The sequence below is a fragment of the Phyllobates terribilis genome, unplaced genomic scaffold (assembly GCF_046119375.1).
Source record: "Phyllobates terribilis strain yellow unplaced genomic scaffold, ASM4611937v1 Scaffold_116__1_contigs__length_5312468, whole genome shotgun sequence".
In the NCBI taxonomy this organism is placed as follows: domain Eukaryota; kingdom Metazoa; phylum Chordata; class Amphibia; order Anura; family Dendrobatidae; genus Phyllobates; species Phyllobates terribilis.
In genome coordinates, this window is record NW_027362876.1 from 3176892 (window position 1) to 3193286 (window position 16395).

Consider the following 16395-nt stretch of genomic DNA (forward strand, 5'->3'; position numbering starts at 1 on the left):
CGTCACAAGAAAGTCAGCGGGAACTTAAGGAGATAATTGTCAGGAAGAAAGGGTTTAGGTTCATGGAGAACTGGGCTGACTTCTCTGTCGGCTACAGGCTGCACCTCAATGGGGAGAAAGCAGATGTGCTGGGGAAAAAAAAATGGTCAGATGGATGGAGGAGCTTTCAAACTAGGATCTGGGGGAGGGAGGGTAGCCGTGCAAATAAGGGGGTAGAATAGACAGAGTGAGACATTCAAGGAAAGTAAGGAGGTGAGTAGCAGTAATAAATGTGCTAATAGTATTAAATGTCTGCAGGCAAATGAAAGAAGTCTTGAAAACAAAATGAATGAATTAGACTCTTAGGTCAGCCACAGATTACAGAAACCTGGTTGGATGAAAGCCATGACTTGGTGTCAAACATAGATGGTTACACTACATTCAAATGGATAGGAAAGAAAAATAGGTAGACGGGTGGGTATTTTCGTTAAAACCAACTTAAGACCTCAAGCTCAATGACGACATGGGGGGCAGTTTCGACAATGTACAGCACACATGCCCAACTCTTGGTGATTATATTTGACCCACGACACCAGAACCACCACACCTATGTGGGGCCATTATTCTGCATGGAGGACTTTGTGGGATCCATTTTACTGTATGGAAAGCTTTGTGGGGCCAATCATACTGAATGGAGGACTTTGTGGGGCCCATTATTCTGTATGGAGGACTATGTGGGGCCCATTATACTGTATACTGGTTGGTCCACAACTTTGTCCAAGTTTTTCATTTTGGCCCTCTACATGTTTTGAGCTTTACATCCCTGATGTAAAGTCAGTATGGGTAATGTACATGGAAATGGCAATAATGGAAAGCTGCTAACTGGACTTTGCTACAAGCCTCCTAATATAGCTAAACATGAAGAGGATGATATGCTGCAACAAATTAAAAAGGCAACAAAAACAAGTCATGGTCAAAAGTGTTGGATCCCTTGAAATTGTGCCAGAAAATGAAGTAATTCTCCCAGAAAATTATTGCAATTACATGTTTTATTATACACGTTTATTTCCTTTGCGGTTATTGAAACAGCACAAGAAAACAGAGAAAAAAAAAGGCAAATTGAACATAATTTCACACAAAACCACATAAAATAGGTCGGACAAAATTATTGACACCTTGCCAAAATTGTGGGTAAACAACTCTGTTTCAAGCATGTGAAGCTTGTTCAAACGCAATTGTGGCAAGTAACAGGTGTGGGCAATAAGAAAATCACAGCTAAAACCAGATAAAAAAGGGAGAAGTTGATTCAATCTTTGCATTGTGTGCATATGTGTGGCACACTAAGCATGGAGAAAACAGAAAAAGGAGAAGAGAACTGTCTGAGGACTTGAGAACCAAAATTGTTGAAAAATATCAATAATTTCAAGGTTATAAGTCCATCTTTTGAGATCCGGATGTTCCTCTGTCCAATGTGCAACATAATCAATAAATTTACAAACACATACAGTCAAATATGGTGGAGCTTCAAAGAGGTTTTGGGGTTGTTTTGCTGCCTCAGGTCAGGTACCTTGACTGTGTGCAAGGAATCATGAAATCTGAAGATTAGCAAAGGATTTTGGGGCACAATGTAGTGCCTAGTGTCAGAAAGTTGGGTTTGCGTGCTAGGTCATGGGTCTTCCAGCATGACAATGACCCCAAACATACTTCAAGAAGCACCCAGAAAATGGATGGAAACAAAGTGCTGGACAGTTCTGACTAGCAATGAATCTGGATCTAAATCCCATTGAACACCTGTGGAGAGATCTTTAAATTGCTGTTTGGAGAAAAACTTTAAAATTTGAAAGTCCTCAGTGGAGGATACCATCTTTTCAGTTAGCCATTAGTCAGTAAGCTTTCTAGACTACTCAGGTCTTTCATCAGGCATAGTATAACACAAAATCTGAAGAGTCACATATTTATACACAACAGGGCACAGGAATAATGCAATAGATAAGACAAGTGACGTGAAGCAGAACTATCAGTTTCGGAAAGGGATAAGCAGTTGTGGCGGTAAATATGTGTGGACACAAGTAGATCTATTCTTTTTTTCTTTTTTTGGGTGGTGATGAGAATTCATCCTTGTTTTAAGTTTTTGCCTGGTCTCCCCTACATACAGACCCCCAGTTGGACATTTGCTACATATAATTAAGTACATTACATTAGTTGTGATGCAGCTGAAAGTCCCTGGGATCTTGTGGTCCTGATGTGAGTTGGGAATCTTTATCTTGTCCGTGGTCATTATAAATGGATGGGTTTTACGTACACAGTTGGTGAGGATAAATTTTGTAAGTTTCACCACAAAGGTGAAACTATCCTCCCGGTCAGTTTGCTTTCCCTCCCAGTACCTTTTAATTCTAACAGTGATGAGTTTCTGGGAGATTATACTTGTTCCTTTTATTTTTGGTTCTCCTTAGCTTGCCTTCTTTGCCCTATATGAATATGTTTTTGTTTCTCATTCAGAGTTTTCATATTTTACTTCATACTTTCCTTTCCCCTTGTTGAGAGTGTTTTGCAGCCTCCTCTCTGGTTCCTCAGGAGGTATGAGAAACTCCTCAACGGCTTATTAGTTAGTTAGGTGTGTGGTGGCATTTTTAGTTGTGCAGCTAGGTTTTTTTTCTAGTTTCTACAGAGACTAGTTGGGTGTAGTTGCGGCATTCTCCCCTGTGTGGGTTCTCTGGTGGCTATCAAAATGCGCTTTCTGGTTAAAACATTTCCCACATTTTGAACATGAAAAAGGCTTCTCCCCTGTATGAGTTCTCTGGTGCTTATCAATATCTGATTTCTGGTTAAAACATTTCCCACATTCTGAACAAGAAAAAGGCTTCTCTCCTGTGTGAGTTCTCTGATGTTTGATAAGACTTGATTTCTCTGTAAAACATTTCCCACATTCTGAACATGAAAAAGGCTTCTCCCCTGTGTGAGTTTTGTGATGTTTGGTAAGAGTTGATTTCTCTGTAAAATATTTCCCACATTCTGTACAGGAAAATGGCTTCCCCCCTTTGTGAGTTCTCTGATGTTTATTAAGATATGATTTGTGTCCAAAACATTTTCCACAATCTGAACATGAAAAAGGCTTTTCCCCTGTGTGAATTCTCTGATGTTTGGTAAGATTTGATTTCTTTGCAAAAGATTTCCCACATTCTGAACATGAAAATGGCTTCTCCCCTGTGTGAGTTCTCTGATGTACAATAAGATTTGATTTCTCTGAAAAACATTTCTCACATTCTGAACAGGAAAATGGCTTCTCTCCTGTGTGAGTTCTCTGATGGTTGATAAGAGTTGATTTCTCTGTAAAATATTTCCCACATTCTGAACAGGAAAATGGCTTCTCCCCTGTGTGAGTTCTCTGATGTATACTAAGATATGATTTCTGTACAAAACATTTCCCACAATCTGAACATGAAAAAGGCTTCTCCTCTGTGTGGTTTCTCTGGTGCTTAAGAAAACTAGATTTCTGGTTAAAACATTTTCCACATTCTGAACATGGAAAAGGCATCTCCCCTGTGTGAGTTCTCTGATGTATATTAAGATTTGATTTCTGGTTAAAACATTTTCCACATTCTGAACAGGAAAATGGCTTCTCCCCTGTGTGAGTTCTCTGATGTGCGATAAGATTTGATTTCTCTGTAAAACATTTACCACATTCTGAACAGGAAAATGGCTTCTCCCCTGTGTGAATTCTCTGATGTGCGATAAGATTTGATTTCTCTGTAAAACATTTATCACATTCTGAACAGGAAAAAGGCTTCTCCCCTGTGTGAGTTCTCTGGTGCCTAACAAGATCTGATTTCTGATTAAAACATCTCCCACACTTGGAACAAGAAAATCTATTCTTCGCTGTGTGAATTTTTTGAGGTTTAAGAAAAGACTTTTTGAGAGGAAAACTATTTCTATATTCTGAACGTGAAAATGGCTTCTTTGCTTTAGAAGCAGTTTGTTTTTTAATGCTAGTTTTGTGACTTTGATTTTCCTTAGTAGTCGGTAATGAATCAGAAGACAGGACCTGTATCAAAGGATCAGATGACAGATCTTTGCTGTGAAGGGATGATGGTAAATCTGGAGAAATGTCATTCATTTCAATTATATCCTGTTGGATCTGAAAATTATCTGATTTGAAAACTGAAAATGTCAGCTGTCCCTCTGATCTCCTGGTACAGACATCTGCCAAGAATAAAACCAATTATTATTTTTAATAAAAAATCCTTGAATTTTATATTTTTGAACATTTCTACTTAAACTCTCCATAAAAAAGGCAAGTTATATAAAAAAAATTCACTTATTCACCAGGACAATGACTGTCTAATAGGAAACTTCATAGGATGGATCAGTAGAGCGAGTTCCACTGTTTTTTCATTCTGCCTCCAAAATATGGAATAAAAAGCCACCAAACAATGTTATGTAGGCGAAAATAATACCAATAAAAACTTCTACTTATTTGACAAAAAACAAGTCCCCACTCAGATCCATCATCTGTCAATGGAAAAACAGAGGTTTCCATATTACTAGTGGCTCAAAGGCTCTTGAAAAGCAACATGGCTTCCATAAACCAATCCAGCAATATCCACTCTCCCAAAGTCAGATCTCCCCCTCACTTCTGAGCTTTGCAGTAGTTTATGTGCCTAAGTCACATTCAGCATCCATGTATTTGGTATTACTATAATGAGAAGAACCCATTTAATTTACGGTGTGTGTCTCCTGGAGCACAATCTGGGCACTATGTGTTGGGTAATAAAATAGCATATTTGCAATTTTCACTCTCCAACATCCACTGCGTGCTAATTTCTGGAGAGTGACTGTAGAGTCAAAATAGTCACTTCTCCTATAAATTAATTCACTGAGGGTTATAATTTCCAAAATGGAGTCACTTTATGGGATTTCTACTGCTTCTGCAAAAGGTGTGTCCCAACTCCTCTGGGACGTCTACTTCTCCTCCTGCTTCGACTTGTGTGAGGTCTACTTTTGACACCAGAAGCCGCCTTATTCATTCTGCAGGCGGCGCTGGTGATGGAAGAGACGTCAGAACCAGAAGCTCTGCGAGGCGCAGGCTCTGCGCAGCCACTAAGATTAGGGTTGCAGGGACCAGTAGTACCATCCAGTTTTGCAGTATGGGTGTGTGTGCTGTCCAGCTGGAATAATCTGCTCCCTACTTCAGCCATTTGGAAAGCACCACACCCTACTAAAGCTGGAAGCATATTGCCGGAAGCTGCCAGATACAGCCTTGTTCTCCTCTGGGTCAGTCCTCTGTGATCAGCTCTTGGCTTGTGTATTTGTTTCTGTTGTGACCTCGGCCCGTTTACTGACTACTCTTGTGTCTTCTGATTTTGTATTTTCTCTGCCCTCCTGTTCTGACCCGGCTATCTGACTATTCTTCTTCCCATGTCACTCCACAGAACAGCAGGTAACACCGTGGCCCAAGCCTAGGGGTCTCTGTGTAAGTCCAGATCCATGTAGAGAGGTTAAAGGGTGATGAGGAAAGTAATTTGTGAAATATGTAAATGGGGTAGTTAAGGCAAGCCTGTTCATGGTAGCCATCTTTTCAGCTTCCATGTGACCATGAACAGTGCCCCCAATACATTGTGTCTGCAAACTATTCCAGCAAAATCTGCATTCCTAATAGCTAAATGTCGCTCCTTCCCTTCTTAACCTGCCATGTGCCCAGACAGTAGTGTACAGCTGTATATAGGGTATTGTCAAATTCAAAAGAAGTTGGAAAATAATTTGTAAGGTCCATTTGTTTCTTATTATCCTTTGTGAAAAATTTCAAAGTTATCACCACATAAAGTGACATCTGTCAGATTTGAAAAATGGGGCCTGATCATCTGCACATTCTGCGTACGCTGTCATTTGGCTTTGTAGTTTACAGACCTGGGCAGGTAACGGTCAGCATCATCTAATCCCAGGGGGTAGGTGGAACCTCCAGGTTGTAAGTTCTATAGAAAAGGGCTTTCACAATTTCCCAAAGTAATCTGAACATTTTCGGACGGAGGAGAATGTTGTGGTCTAGCGGCAAAATGGTGATCACACAATTGTGATACAGCCGGAGTACACAAACGATAAAGCAGCCACAGCCGGTGACTGAGAAGAATCTGTGACTTCTCAGTATTCAGTGATTACTACTCACCTGGGTAGTCATATATAGGAATCTCCTCTTTACACCGCTCATCATCCCTCACATATGTCTCTGTAGTATTAATATGGGTCAGATCTTCACCCTGAAACAAATATTGTAAAAGTCACAGACAGATGGAGAAGTCACATCTATGATTGGCTCTAATCCTGCCATCTCCACCGTTCTCATTACACAAATATAAAACATAATAATGGTGGATAAAACAAGACTGAATCCAAAAATACAAAACCTTTACAGCCGTCTACACATCATAGGGGAGATCTCATGACTCCTTCTCTCCATCTACCTGATGATCCTGAGGAACATTGGGATCTTCTTGTTTACAGTCCTGTGGAAGAAGAGGACGGTGACATCTCTCTGGTGTTGTCCTCTTACTGGATAGATCTGGAGGAAACACATACAGGGACTGAATTCATTCTTTACATACAGATAATTATAGGCCGTGTGTATTTAGTCCTGTCTATTACCTGGTGATGTGAGGGGCTGGGGAACCTCCATCATGACGTCCTTGTATAGATCTTTGTGTCCTTCTAAATACTCCCACTCCTCCATGGAAAAATAGACGGCGACATCCTGACACCTTATAGGAACCTGACACACACAATGATACCGTCATCTCCCCGATCCCTTCATAGTGTTACTGTATAATGTCCCATCATTCCCAGCAGTGTCACCTCTCCAGTCAGCAGCTCAATCATCTTGTAGGCGAGTTCTAGGATCTGGTCATTGATGTCCTCATGTATCAGGGGGTGAGGTGGAGGCCCCGTGATTAATCTCTGGTTATGGAAAGACACAGTAATAAATCTCACTCCAGACATTTCCAGAGTTCTCACCTCTCCAGTTCTGCCCATCTGCTTTTCCCATAGATAAGAATGATGTAATGTGACGTCATCAGAATCTCTCACCTCTCCAGTAAGCCGGAAGAGGATCTCTAGGGTGAGGTGTAATATCCTCTCCGCCATCTTGTCTCTGTCCATATCCATCTTTGATGGGTAAATCAGAAAAATTTTCTTATATAGAAGATCTTCACTGAGAGGATCCGATATTGTAGAGACCTGAAGGAGAAAAAGATAAGCTGATGGAACATTATAAAAATCCTGTGTAATAATACAACTATTGGAGATAATGAGAGGAAACATATAAGGAGATTTATTATTTTACAGTATTTAGTTTTCTTCTTTATATCTAGTAATAAAACCTTTATATTTTAGGACACATACAACAAGCAGTTTCTTCCTTGGAGTCTGCAGCTGAATACGTTTCTCATAGACGCACTGTCAGGGAAATATTGAGAAAATATTAACAATTTCTCCCAAACCCCTCTTAAACAGTGTATAATATTTCGTCAAACCCCATTAATGCGGATACAACATCATAGTATAGAGCAAGTATATATACAAATTGAAGAGAGGCGACACCTACTAGCCTCCTGGATGGTATTCAAAGGTAGGAATTCAAAAGTGTGGAGATATGGTGACACTGGTTACTTGGGTCTGCAGAAAAGAGCAGAGAGTGGCAGACTCAGAGTTAACAGCTGAGATGGACTGTAGAGGCAGAGATAGACCGAATAGAGCTGGACGTAGCATACCTGTGACCCCTAGTTCCTGGTTATAAGGTGGTACTGCACGTAGTGGCTTAGAGGAACGCGGTGTCCACCGCTAGTTCCTGGTGCTGTGAGCGTTGTCAGGGGCAGGATGGTATCAGCTGACCAATTGCCACCAATCCCGCAGTGCTGTGTAGTGTGCACTTCGGAAGTGCACGTGTGACGTCACCGGAAGTGACGCGTTGCTCCCAGGAAGCTGTGCGTTCCGCAGGCTGGTGTAAATGCGTTCCAGTGAGCCGGAAGTTTGAGTGCCAGGGAGAGAGAATGTGGGTTCCACCAGTATAGAGCATAAGACCTAATGGCCATGAGCCAGAGCCTTTGTTGGAGTGGAGAAGGATCCAGGAGAGGGGACAAGAGTGTGCCAGAGAGGAATAATCTGCAATAAAGGATACAATATATGAGTAGGATATGGAGATCAAAACATGTATATTATTGACCTATTCAAATTGAAGACCACATTTCCAAATGTCAAATACATTTCAACATAGGGTCACATAAGATCACTGGGTGACAAGTTTCTCTATACCAATTGTTCAATGAGAACCAAACTCCAATCATAAAAAAACCTTATATAAAAAGCCAGTAGTTCATAGTCCCTATTAAGGCCTTTCGACTCTAAGAACTGTAATTCATGAATCCAGTAGGCTTATCTACGTTTGAGAAGGCTCACTCGGTCGCTTCCCCGACGTGGTGTCAAAACTTGTTCCAATAACTGGTATTTGAATTGAGAAATACTATGTCCTGCCGTGATAAACTGTTGGGGAATGGGTAACATTAGGTTTTTGCGCCAAATTGTGGACTTGTGCTTTGAAATCCTATCCATTATGGGCTGTGCCGTCTCCCCCACATAGATTCGGCCGAATGCACATTTAATAAGATATACCACATATGAACTGTCACATGTAAAGTACCCTTTGATGTTGTATATTTTGCCAGTTTGTGGGTGATGAACAATGCTACCCCTGAGGACATTGTTGCATTGACGACATTGGAGACATGGGAATGTGCCCATTTTGGGATTCTGCAAAAAACATTGTTTAGGACCTAGGTACGCTGCGCCCAAATCGGCACATACCAGAGAGTCTCTAATATTGGTTGCTCTCTTAAAACACGGTAGGAAGGGTTGTTGGAACGCAGGGATCGTGGAATAACCGGTTTGTAAGATGTTCCTGTGTTTCCTAATGGTTTTATGTAAGATGTAGGCGAAGGGGTGTAACGTGTGAACAAAGGGGATTCTGTCCTTCTGTCCTGTTTGGACGATCAGTTCTGGAATTCGACGCCTGGGGATGCAAGAAGCTAGGTGGATAGCCTCGTTCAGTGAATTTGGTCGACATTTCTTGTAACCTCTGATTGCGGATAGTTTCACTGGACACAATCCGTTTGACCCTCTGAAATCGTGATGTAGGTATAGATTTCTTCATCGACCTTGGATGATTGCTAGAAAAGTGTAATAGGCCATTGAGATCGGTGGGCTTGGAATAGTGGTCAGTTAGGTGGCCCTGTGTATCCTTGATCACCATGGTATCAAGGAAACTAACACGGCTTGAATCATATGTCATGGTGAAGCGTCTTGAAACCACAGACGTTTAATGTTGTGGGATTGATTGCATCAGATAAATGTCTTCTAATACATTTTTTTTAGCGACTCTGACGTGCATCCCACATATTATAGTTTACTCACTATACATTCTATTAAATGCACTGCTCAAAAAAATAAAGGGAACACTCAAATAACACATCCTAGATCTGAATGAAAGAAATATTCTCATTGAATACTTTATTCTGTACAAAGTTGAATGTGCTGACAACAAAATCACACAAAAATCATCAATGGAAATCAAATTTATTAACCAATGGAGACCTGGATTTGGAGTCACCCCCAAAATTAAAAGTGGAAAAACACACTACAGGCTGATCCAACTTTGATGTAATGTACTTAAAACAAGTCAAAATGAGGCTCAGTATTGTGTGTGGCCTCCACGTGCCTGTATGACCTTCCTACAACGCCTGGGAATTCTCCTGATGAGGTTCCGCAAACTCCTGGACAGTCTGTGTTGTAACGTGACGTTGGTGGATGGAGCAAGACATGACCCAGCTTTCGTCCTTCTCCATCACAGCAACATCCCTTTAAAAAAATATAAAAACTCGATACTGAGACTCTTGATCACGTCTGCTAGAGCATGTATTCCCTCGCTATGGAAAAGTAACACTATCCCGACAATCTCACTATGGTTCTCCAAAATAAATGAGATTATGTTAAGGGAGGAGCTCACCTACACGATCAATAACTCCCATGATAAATTTTATAAAACATGGTCCTACTGGAGTTTAAATCTTCCGCTGATAACTTTCCCCTATGAGGTCAAGGTAAAGTCTATACTTCAGGAGCCTCTCTGACGTTACCCTAACCCTTTTACCCATACATCCCTTCCCCCACTTCCCTTTGTCTTTGTGTATATTTGTGTTTTTGGTTTTAACTACTCGTTTTTTCTTTTATAACCCTTATTTGTTAACCAACATGAATATGTAATGACTTAATGTTTAAGTCAGAGTCACCACGCTGGTATATCCTAAAACACATTGAACCAATGTTCTACCAGCGACTCTACTTTGGATTGTGTTAACTTCTTTCATTTTGTTTTCAAATGTTTTGGAAATACTGGTTATTGTTATGGTTATGTGGTCATGTTTGACCTACTACTTGTTGCACAACTAGTACCCGGCGTTTGTATTTGTATTTCCTTTTCAAAACTTAATAAAGATAAATTTATGAAGGATAACCAAGTCACAATGCGTTTGATATTTGTTTCTTGAAAAAAAAACTAGGTGAAAGTTTTCCGCCTTTTTGGATACAAAACTCAAACAAAATATGTAAAAGAATTTACAAAGTCTGGAGGATGGATCTCAGACATCGAAAAAACTAAGTTTGAAAGAGATATCAAAGACGAGTCAAATTCAATTTACACATGGAAATGAAAAACCAAGAGCTACTGTTCTGAAATACAGGTCGCACAATAAATTCAAAGGAAATAGAGGAGAGCGGAGGTCAGCTTCACAAATCCTAATGTGTCCATGGGTTCCTCTAATTATAATTCTCTGAGGACTTATCTGATGTATCAGTGGGATCAACTAAAGACAGATGGAACAAAAATAAATTCTCAAGTATTCCCCACAATTCAGCACAAAACAACAGGCCGGAAGAAAGCTCAAATGTGACCGGACATGTGCGTTCCATGCTGGAGTGCATCACGGTCTCCTATCTGCGAATGCGCATGTCCGGAAGCATGCGTTCCACGCCGGATCGCATAATGGTTTTGGATTGCATACCACCAACATAGAAAAGTCCTATCTCTGAGATCAGCGTCATGGGAGACTAAAAACAAGTATTTCACATCCTCCCATCATGCAATAGGCACGTAGATCTACTTTATCACTACATAAAATATGGGATGATGGCCCACAGTATATTCCTAAATGATCACATTAGACCCCCATTGCATAATTAGAGATACACAAGGATCATCACATTTGCTAGTTACTAAATAGTATATGTAGGATATAACTGATAAGAAATAATTCTGATATAGAAGCTCAGATATCTCGATGACGTACAATAATATGTGAACTCCAATCACTGGGAACTGAGTAGCAATGAATAGAGTATAAAATCCAAAATGTAATCCGGAATGGGGCTGTATTCACACAAAACAAGCATAGGAAATTGGCTCATTCAGTCCCTTAGGGTCTAGTCAATCCAGTCTGGAAATCCACTCACTTTCCTTTTTGAGGATATATCTATTGTGATCACCTCCTATCACATTGGGTTTAACCACATCAATGATACAAAAGGAGATGTCTCTGGTTTCACCTCGATGTACACTATTCATGTGTCTCGCTAATCGGGTGTCCTGACCATGGCATATGTCACCCAAATGCCCCCCACCCTCCTCCTAGACTCCCTCTTGGTCTTGCCTACATAATCTGTCCAAACACAAAAAATAAAACAAGAACCGGCAACTTTGTACGGGGAAGACAATTGGTCCAGGAATAGTGTACCGATGTCATACAATAAAGAAGTACGTTTTACGGACCGGTGAGTGCTACCCTTTCTTCTTATTTGCTTACATGTTACCTACATAATCTAGGGGGCAGGTGCATGTGGCCATATATACAAGTCCTGAGGTTTTACAGTTGGAATAACCCCTCTGAAAAAAGTTTTTACTCGTGGAGGAACTCGAGAAAGATTTACATGGTCTCATCCAATTACATGTACAACATTCTCCACATCTAAAGAAACCACAGATTCTTCTATCTAGCCAAGTCCCCTTGGGTGCAGTTTTTTGGTAGAAACTATGCACTAAACGGTCCCTAATTGACCAACCCTTTCTGAAAGTTATTGTGGGAGTAGATCACACAGCACCCTCCGAGCTGGGTCGGCCACAAGTATATCCCAGGTCACTCTGATTGTCATAAGTTTTTCTTACTCGTGCTACCCCATCTTTTTCTTGGTCTCTTGGTTAGGTATGGAGGAGTCTGTTTCTCCCATTTTTCTGCAAACGATGATGTGGAATCCAAAATGTACCATGAGTACCCTATAATCCCTTAATCTGGTGTTCAGGTCTATTGCCAGTATATTAAAATCTGTGACATTATGGCAGTACCTTCTCAACCATAAAAATTGACCCATGGGTATTCCTCTTTTTATGGGGATGGGGTGGTGGCTATTCCACTTCAATAGTTTATTAGTGCTTGTAGGTTTATGGTAGATGAGTGTTCCTAGGGTCTCATCCCGTTCTATCTAGATTAGTACATCCAGGAAAGTCAACTGGTTATAATTAAACTCCGATGTAAATCTCAGGCCGACTCTATTGATGTTCAGTTCTCTGACAAATTCAAAAGATTGTTCACTCGTCCCTGACCAGATGATTAAAATGTAGTCTATATATTTGTACAATACCCCAATATATGAATGCCATCACTTATGATCATCCCTGAATATTGTGGATTCCTCCCACCAGCCAAGGAATAGGTTAGCATACGAGGGGGCACAAGGGCTCCCCATCGCAGTACCACTGAGCTGGTGGAAGTACTTCCTGTCAAAAATAAATAAGTTATGAGTAAAAGTTAATTTTAGAAGATCCTCCATGAAGTCATTATGTCTGCTACACTCTATTGATCTCGATTTCAATAAACGTCTTACTCCTCTGATACCATCATCATGCGGTATATTACTGTACAAAGCCTCGATATCTAGTGAGGCCTGCTCCCCTACATGCATGTATACATGCTCGAGGGTCTACATGTAGGGGAGCAGCCAAAGGGAAAACCAACTCCAGAGGGATTATTCCAACTGCAGGACCTCAGGCGGTACTGGGAGAACATTACACTGTGTGGGGGCATCATACATACTAAATAAGGGACATAATGGGGGCATTACACTGTGTGGGGGGCATCATACGTACGGCATAAGGGGCATAATCGGGGCATTACACTGTGTGGGGGCATCATACATACTACATAAGGGGCATAATGGGGGCATTACACATACTACATAAGGGGCATAATAGGGGCATTACAATGTGTGGGGCATCATACATACTGCATAAGGGGCATAATGGGGGCATTACACTGTGTGGGGGGCATCATACATACTGCACAAGGGGCATAATGGGGGCATTACACTGTGTGGGGGGCATCATACGTACTGCATAAGGGGCATAATGGGGGCATTACACTGTGTGGGGCATCATACATACTACATAAGGGGCATAATGGGGGCATTACACTGTGTGGGGGCATCATACATACTACATAAGGGGCATAATGCATTACAATGTGTGGGGCATCATACATACTGCACAGGGGGCATAATGGGGGCATTATACTGTGTGGGGGCATCATACATCCTGTATAAGGGGCATAATGGGGGCATTACACTGTGAGGGGGCATCATACATACTACATAAGGGGCATAATGCATTACAATGTGTGAGGCATCATACATACTGCACAAGGGGCATAATGGGGGCTTTACACTGTGAGGGGGCATCATACATCCTGCATAAGGGGCATAATGGGGGCATCATACATCCTGCATAAGGGGCATAATGGGGGCATTACACTGTGTGGGGGCATCATACATACTGCATAAGGGGCATAATGGGGGCATTACACTGTGTGGGGGCATCATACATACTGCATAAGGGGCATTACACTGTGTGGGGGCATCATACATACTGCATAAGGGGCATTACAATGTGTGGGGGCATCATACATCCTGCATACGGAGCATAATGGGGGCATTACACTGTGTGGGGGCATCATACATCCTGCATAAGGGGCATAATGGGGGCATTACACTGTGTGGGGGCATCATACATCCTGCATAAGGGGCATAATGGGGGCAGTACACTGTGTGGGGGGCATCATACATCCTGCATAAGGGGCATAATGGGGGCATTAAACTGTGTGGGGGCATCATACATCCTGTATAAGGGGCATAATGGGGGCATTACACTGTGTGGAGGCATCATACATCCTGCATAAGGGGCATAATGGGGGCATTACACTGTGGGGGGCATCATACATCCTGCATAAGGGGCATAATGGGGGCATTACACTGTGTGGGGGCATCATACATCCTGTATAAGGGGCATAATGGGGACATTACACTGCGTGGGGGCATCATACATCCTGCATAAGGGGCATAATGGGGGCATTACACTGTGTGGGGGCATCATACATCCTGCATAAGGGGCATAATGGGGGCATTACACTGTGTGGGGGCATCATACATCCTGTATAAGGGGCATAATGGGGGCATTACACTGTGTGGGGGCATCATACATCCTGCATAAGGGGCATAATGGGGGCATTACACTGTGGGGCAGTAAAGGGGTCCTGTACTATGGGAACAATACGTCTCCTCCCTTCCTGTCTCCATAGTTGGGTCGTATGTATCTATTACAGGAAACAGAACAAAAACCTTATGATTCTTATAAAGGGGCAACACAAGACCCCAAAAGAGTCTCCGTGCTGAAGGGGTTAATGCCCCCTGCGCCCAGTAATGGGGGTCTCCACATACCTCCTCCTGCAGAGCCGCCACCACATATATGGCTGCTGTGTGCGCACAGGAGCTGTGATGAGGTCACAGGAGGGGAGGAGTCAGGGGTCACATGATCAGGGGCCTCAGTGGATGCAGGACTCTGCTGTGCTGGTTGTCATGGTGCTGGATGAGCTGAAGTTTATGTGTGGGGTCAGGAGGGGTTTACAGTGTGGATGTAGCAGAGCCGCGTGTGTACGAGGTGTACGGAGCAGAGCCGCGTGTGTACGAGGTGTACGGAGCAGAGCCGCGTGTGTACGAGGTGTACGGAGCAGAGCCGCGTGTACGAGGTGTACGGAGCAGAGCCGTGTGTGTACGAGGTGTACGGAGCGGAGCCGCGTGTGTACGAGGTGTACGGAGCAGAGCCGCGTGTGTACGAGGTGTACGGAGCAGAGCCGCGCGTGTACGAGGTGTACGGAGCGGAGCCGCGCGTGTACGAGGTGTACGGAGCGGAGCCGCGCGTGTACGAGGTGTACGGAGCGGAGCCGCGCGTGTACGAGGTGTACGGAGCGGAGCCGCGCGTGTACGAGGGGTACGGAGCGGAGCCGCGTGTGTACGAGGTGTACGGAGCAGAGCCGCGTGTGTACGAGGTGTACGGAGCAGAGCCGCGTGTGTACGAGGTGTACGGAGCAGAGCCGCGTGTGTACGAGGTGTACGGAGCGGAGCCGCGCATGTACGAGGTGTACGGAGCGGAGCCGCGCGTGTACGAGGTGTACGGAGCGGAGCCGCGCGTGTACGAGGTGTACGGAGCGGAGCCGCGCGTGTACGAGGTGTACGGAGCGGAGCCGCGCGTGTACGAGGGGTACGGAGCGGAGCCGCGTGTGTACGAGGTGTACGGAGCAGAGCCGTGTGTGTACGAGGCGTACGGAGCAGAGCCGCGTGTGTACGAGGTGTACGGAGCGGAGCCGCGTGTGTACGAGGTGTACGGAGCAGAGCCGCGTGTGTACGAGGCGTACGGAGCAGAGCCACGTGTGTACGAGGTGTACGGAGCAGAGCCGTGTGTGTACGAGGTGTACGGAGCGGAGCCGTGTGTGTACGAGGTGTACGGAGCGGAGCCGTGTGTGTACGAGGTGCACGGAGCAGAGCCGTGTGTGCACGAGGCGTACGGAGCGCAGCCGCGCGTGCACGAGGCGTACGGAGCGCAGCCGCGCGTGCACGAGGCGTACGGAGCGCAGCCGCGCGTGCACGAGGCGTACGGAGCGCAGCCGCGTGTGTCCGAGGCGTGCGGAGCCGCGCGTGTACGAGGCGTACAGAGCGGAGCCGCGCGTGCACGAGGCGTACGGAGCGGAGCCGCGCGTGCACGAGGCGTACGGAGCGCAGCCGCACATGTACGAGGCGTGCGGAACCGCGCGTGTACGAGGCGTACGGAACGGAGCTGCGCGTGTACGAGATGTACGGAGCCCAGCCGCGTGTGTACGAGGTGTACGGAGCGGAGCCGCGTGTATGAGGTGTACGGGGCGGAGCAGCGCGTGTACGAAATGTACGGAGCAGAGCCGCGCGTGTACAAGGTTTACGGAGCGGAGCCACACGTGTATTAGGTTA

General features: G+C 44.0%; 1 protein-coding gene across 3 annotated transcripts; it reads right to left on the reverse strand.

The window, feature by feature from the left end:
* Positions 1-1010: 1010 nt before the first annotated feature.
* LOC141201472 (uncharacterized) lies at positions 1011-14900 on the reverse strand. 3 transcript variants are annotated; one of them, XM_073663467.1, is made up of 10 exons: positions 14836-14900; positions 7737-8127; positions 7571-7641; positions 7369-7422; positions 7054-7203; positions 6823-6924; positions 6616-6739; positions 6435-6532; positions 6140-6230; positions 1011-4179 (listed from the first exon to the last, which is right to left on the reverse strand). In XM_073663467.1, exons 5-10 carry the CDS (start codon positions 7129-7131, stop codon positions 2651-2653), a joined length of 2022 nt encoding a protein of 673 aa, XP_073519568.1. In that variant the 5' UTR covers positions 7132-7203; positions 7369-7422; positions 7571-7641; positions 7737-8127; positions 14836-14900; the 3' UTR covers positions 1011-2650. The 3 variants fall into 3 exon arrangements, with proteins under 3 accessions (XP_073519568.1, XP_073519567.1, XP_073519570.1); XM_073663466.1 differs by lacking the exon at positions 7369-7422; XM_073663469.1 differs by lacking the exons at positions 7369-7422; positions 7571-7641.
* Between the last annotated feature and the right edge of the window lie 1495 nt (positions 14901-16395).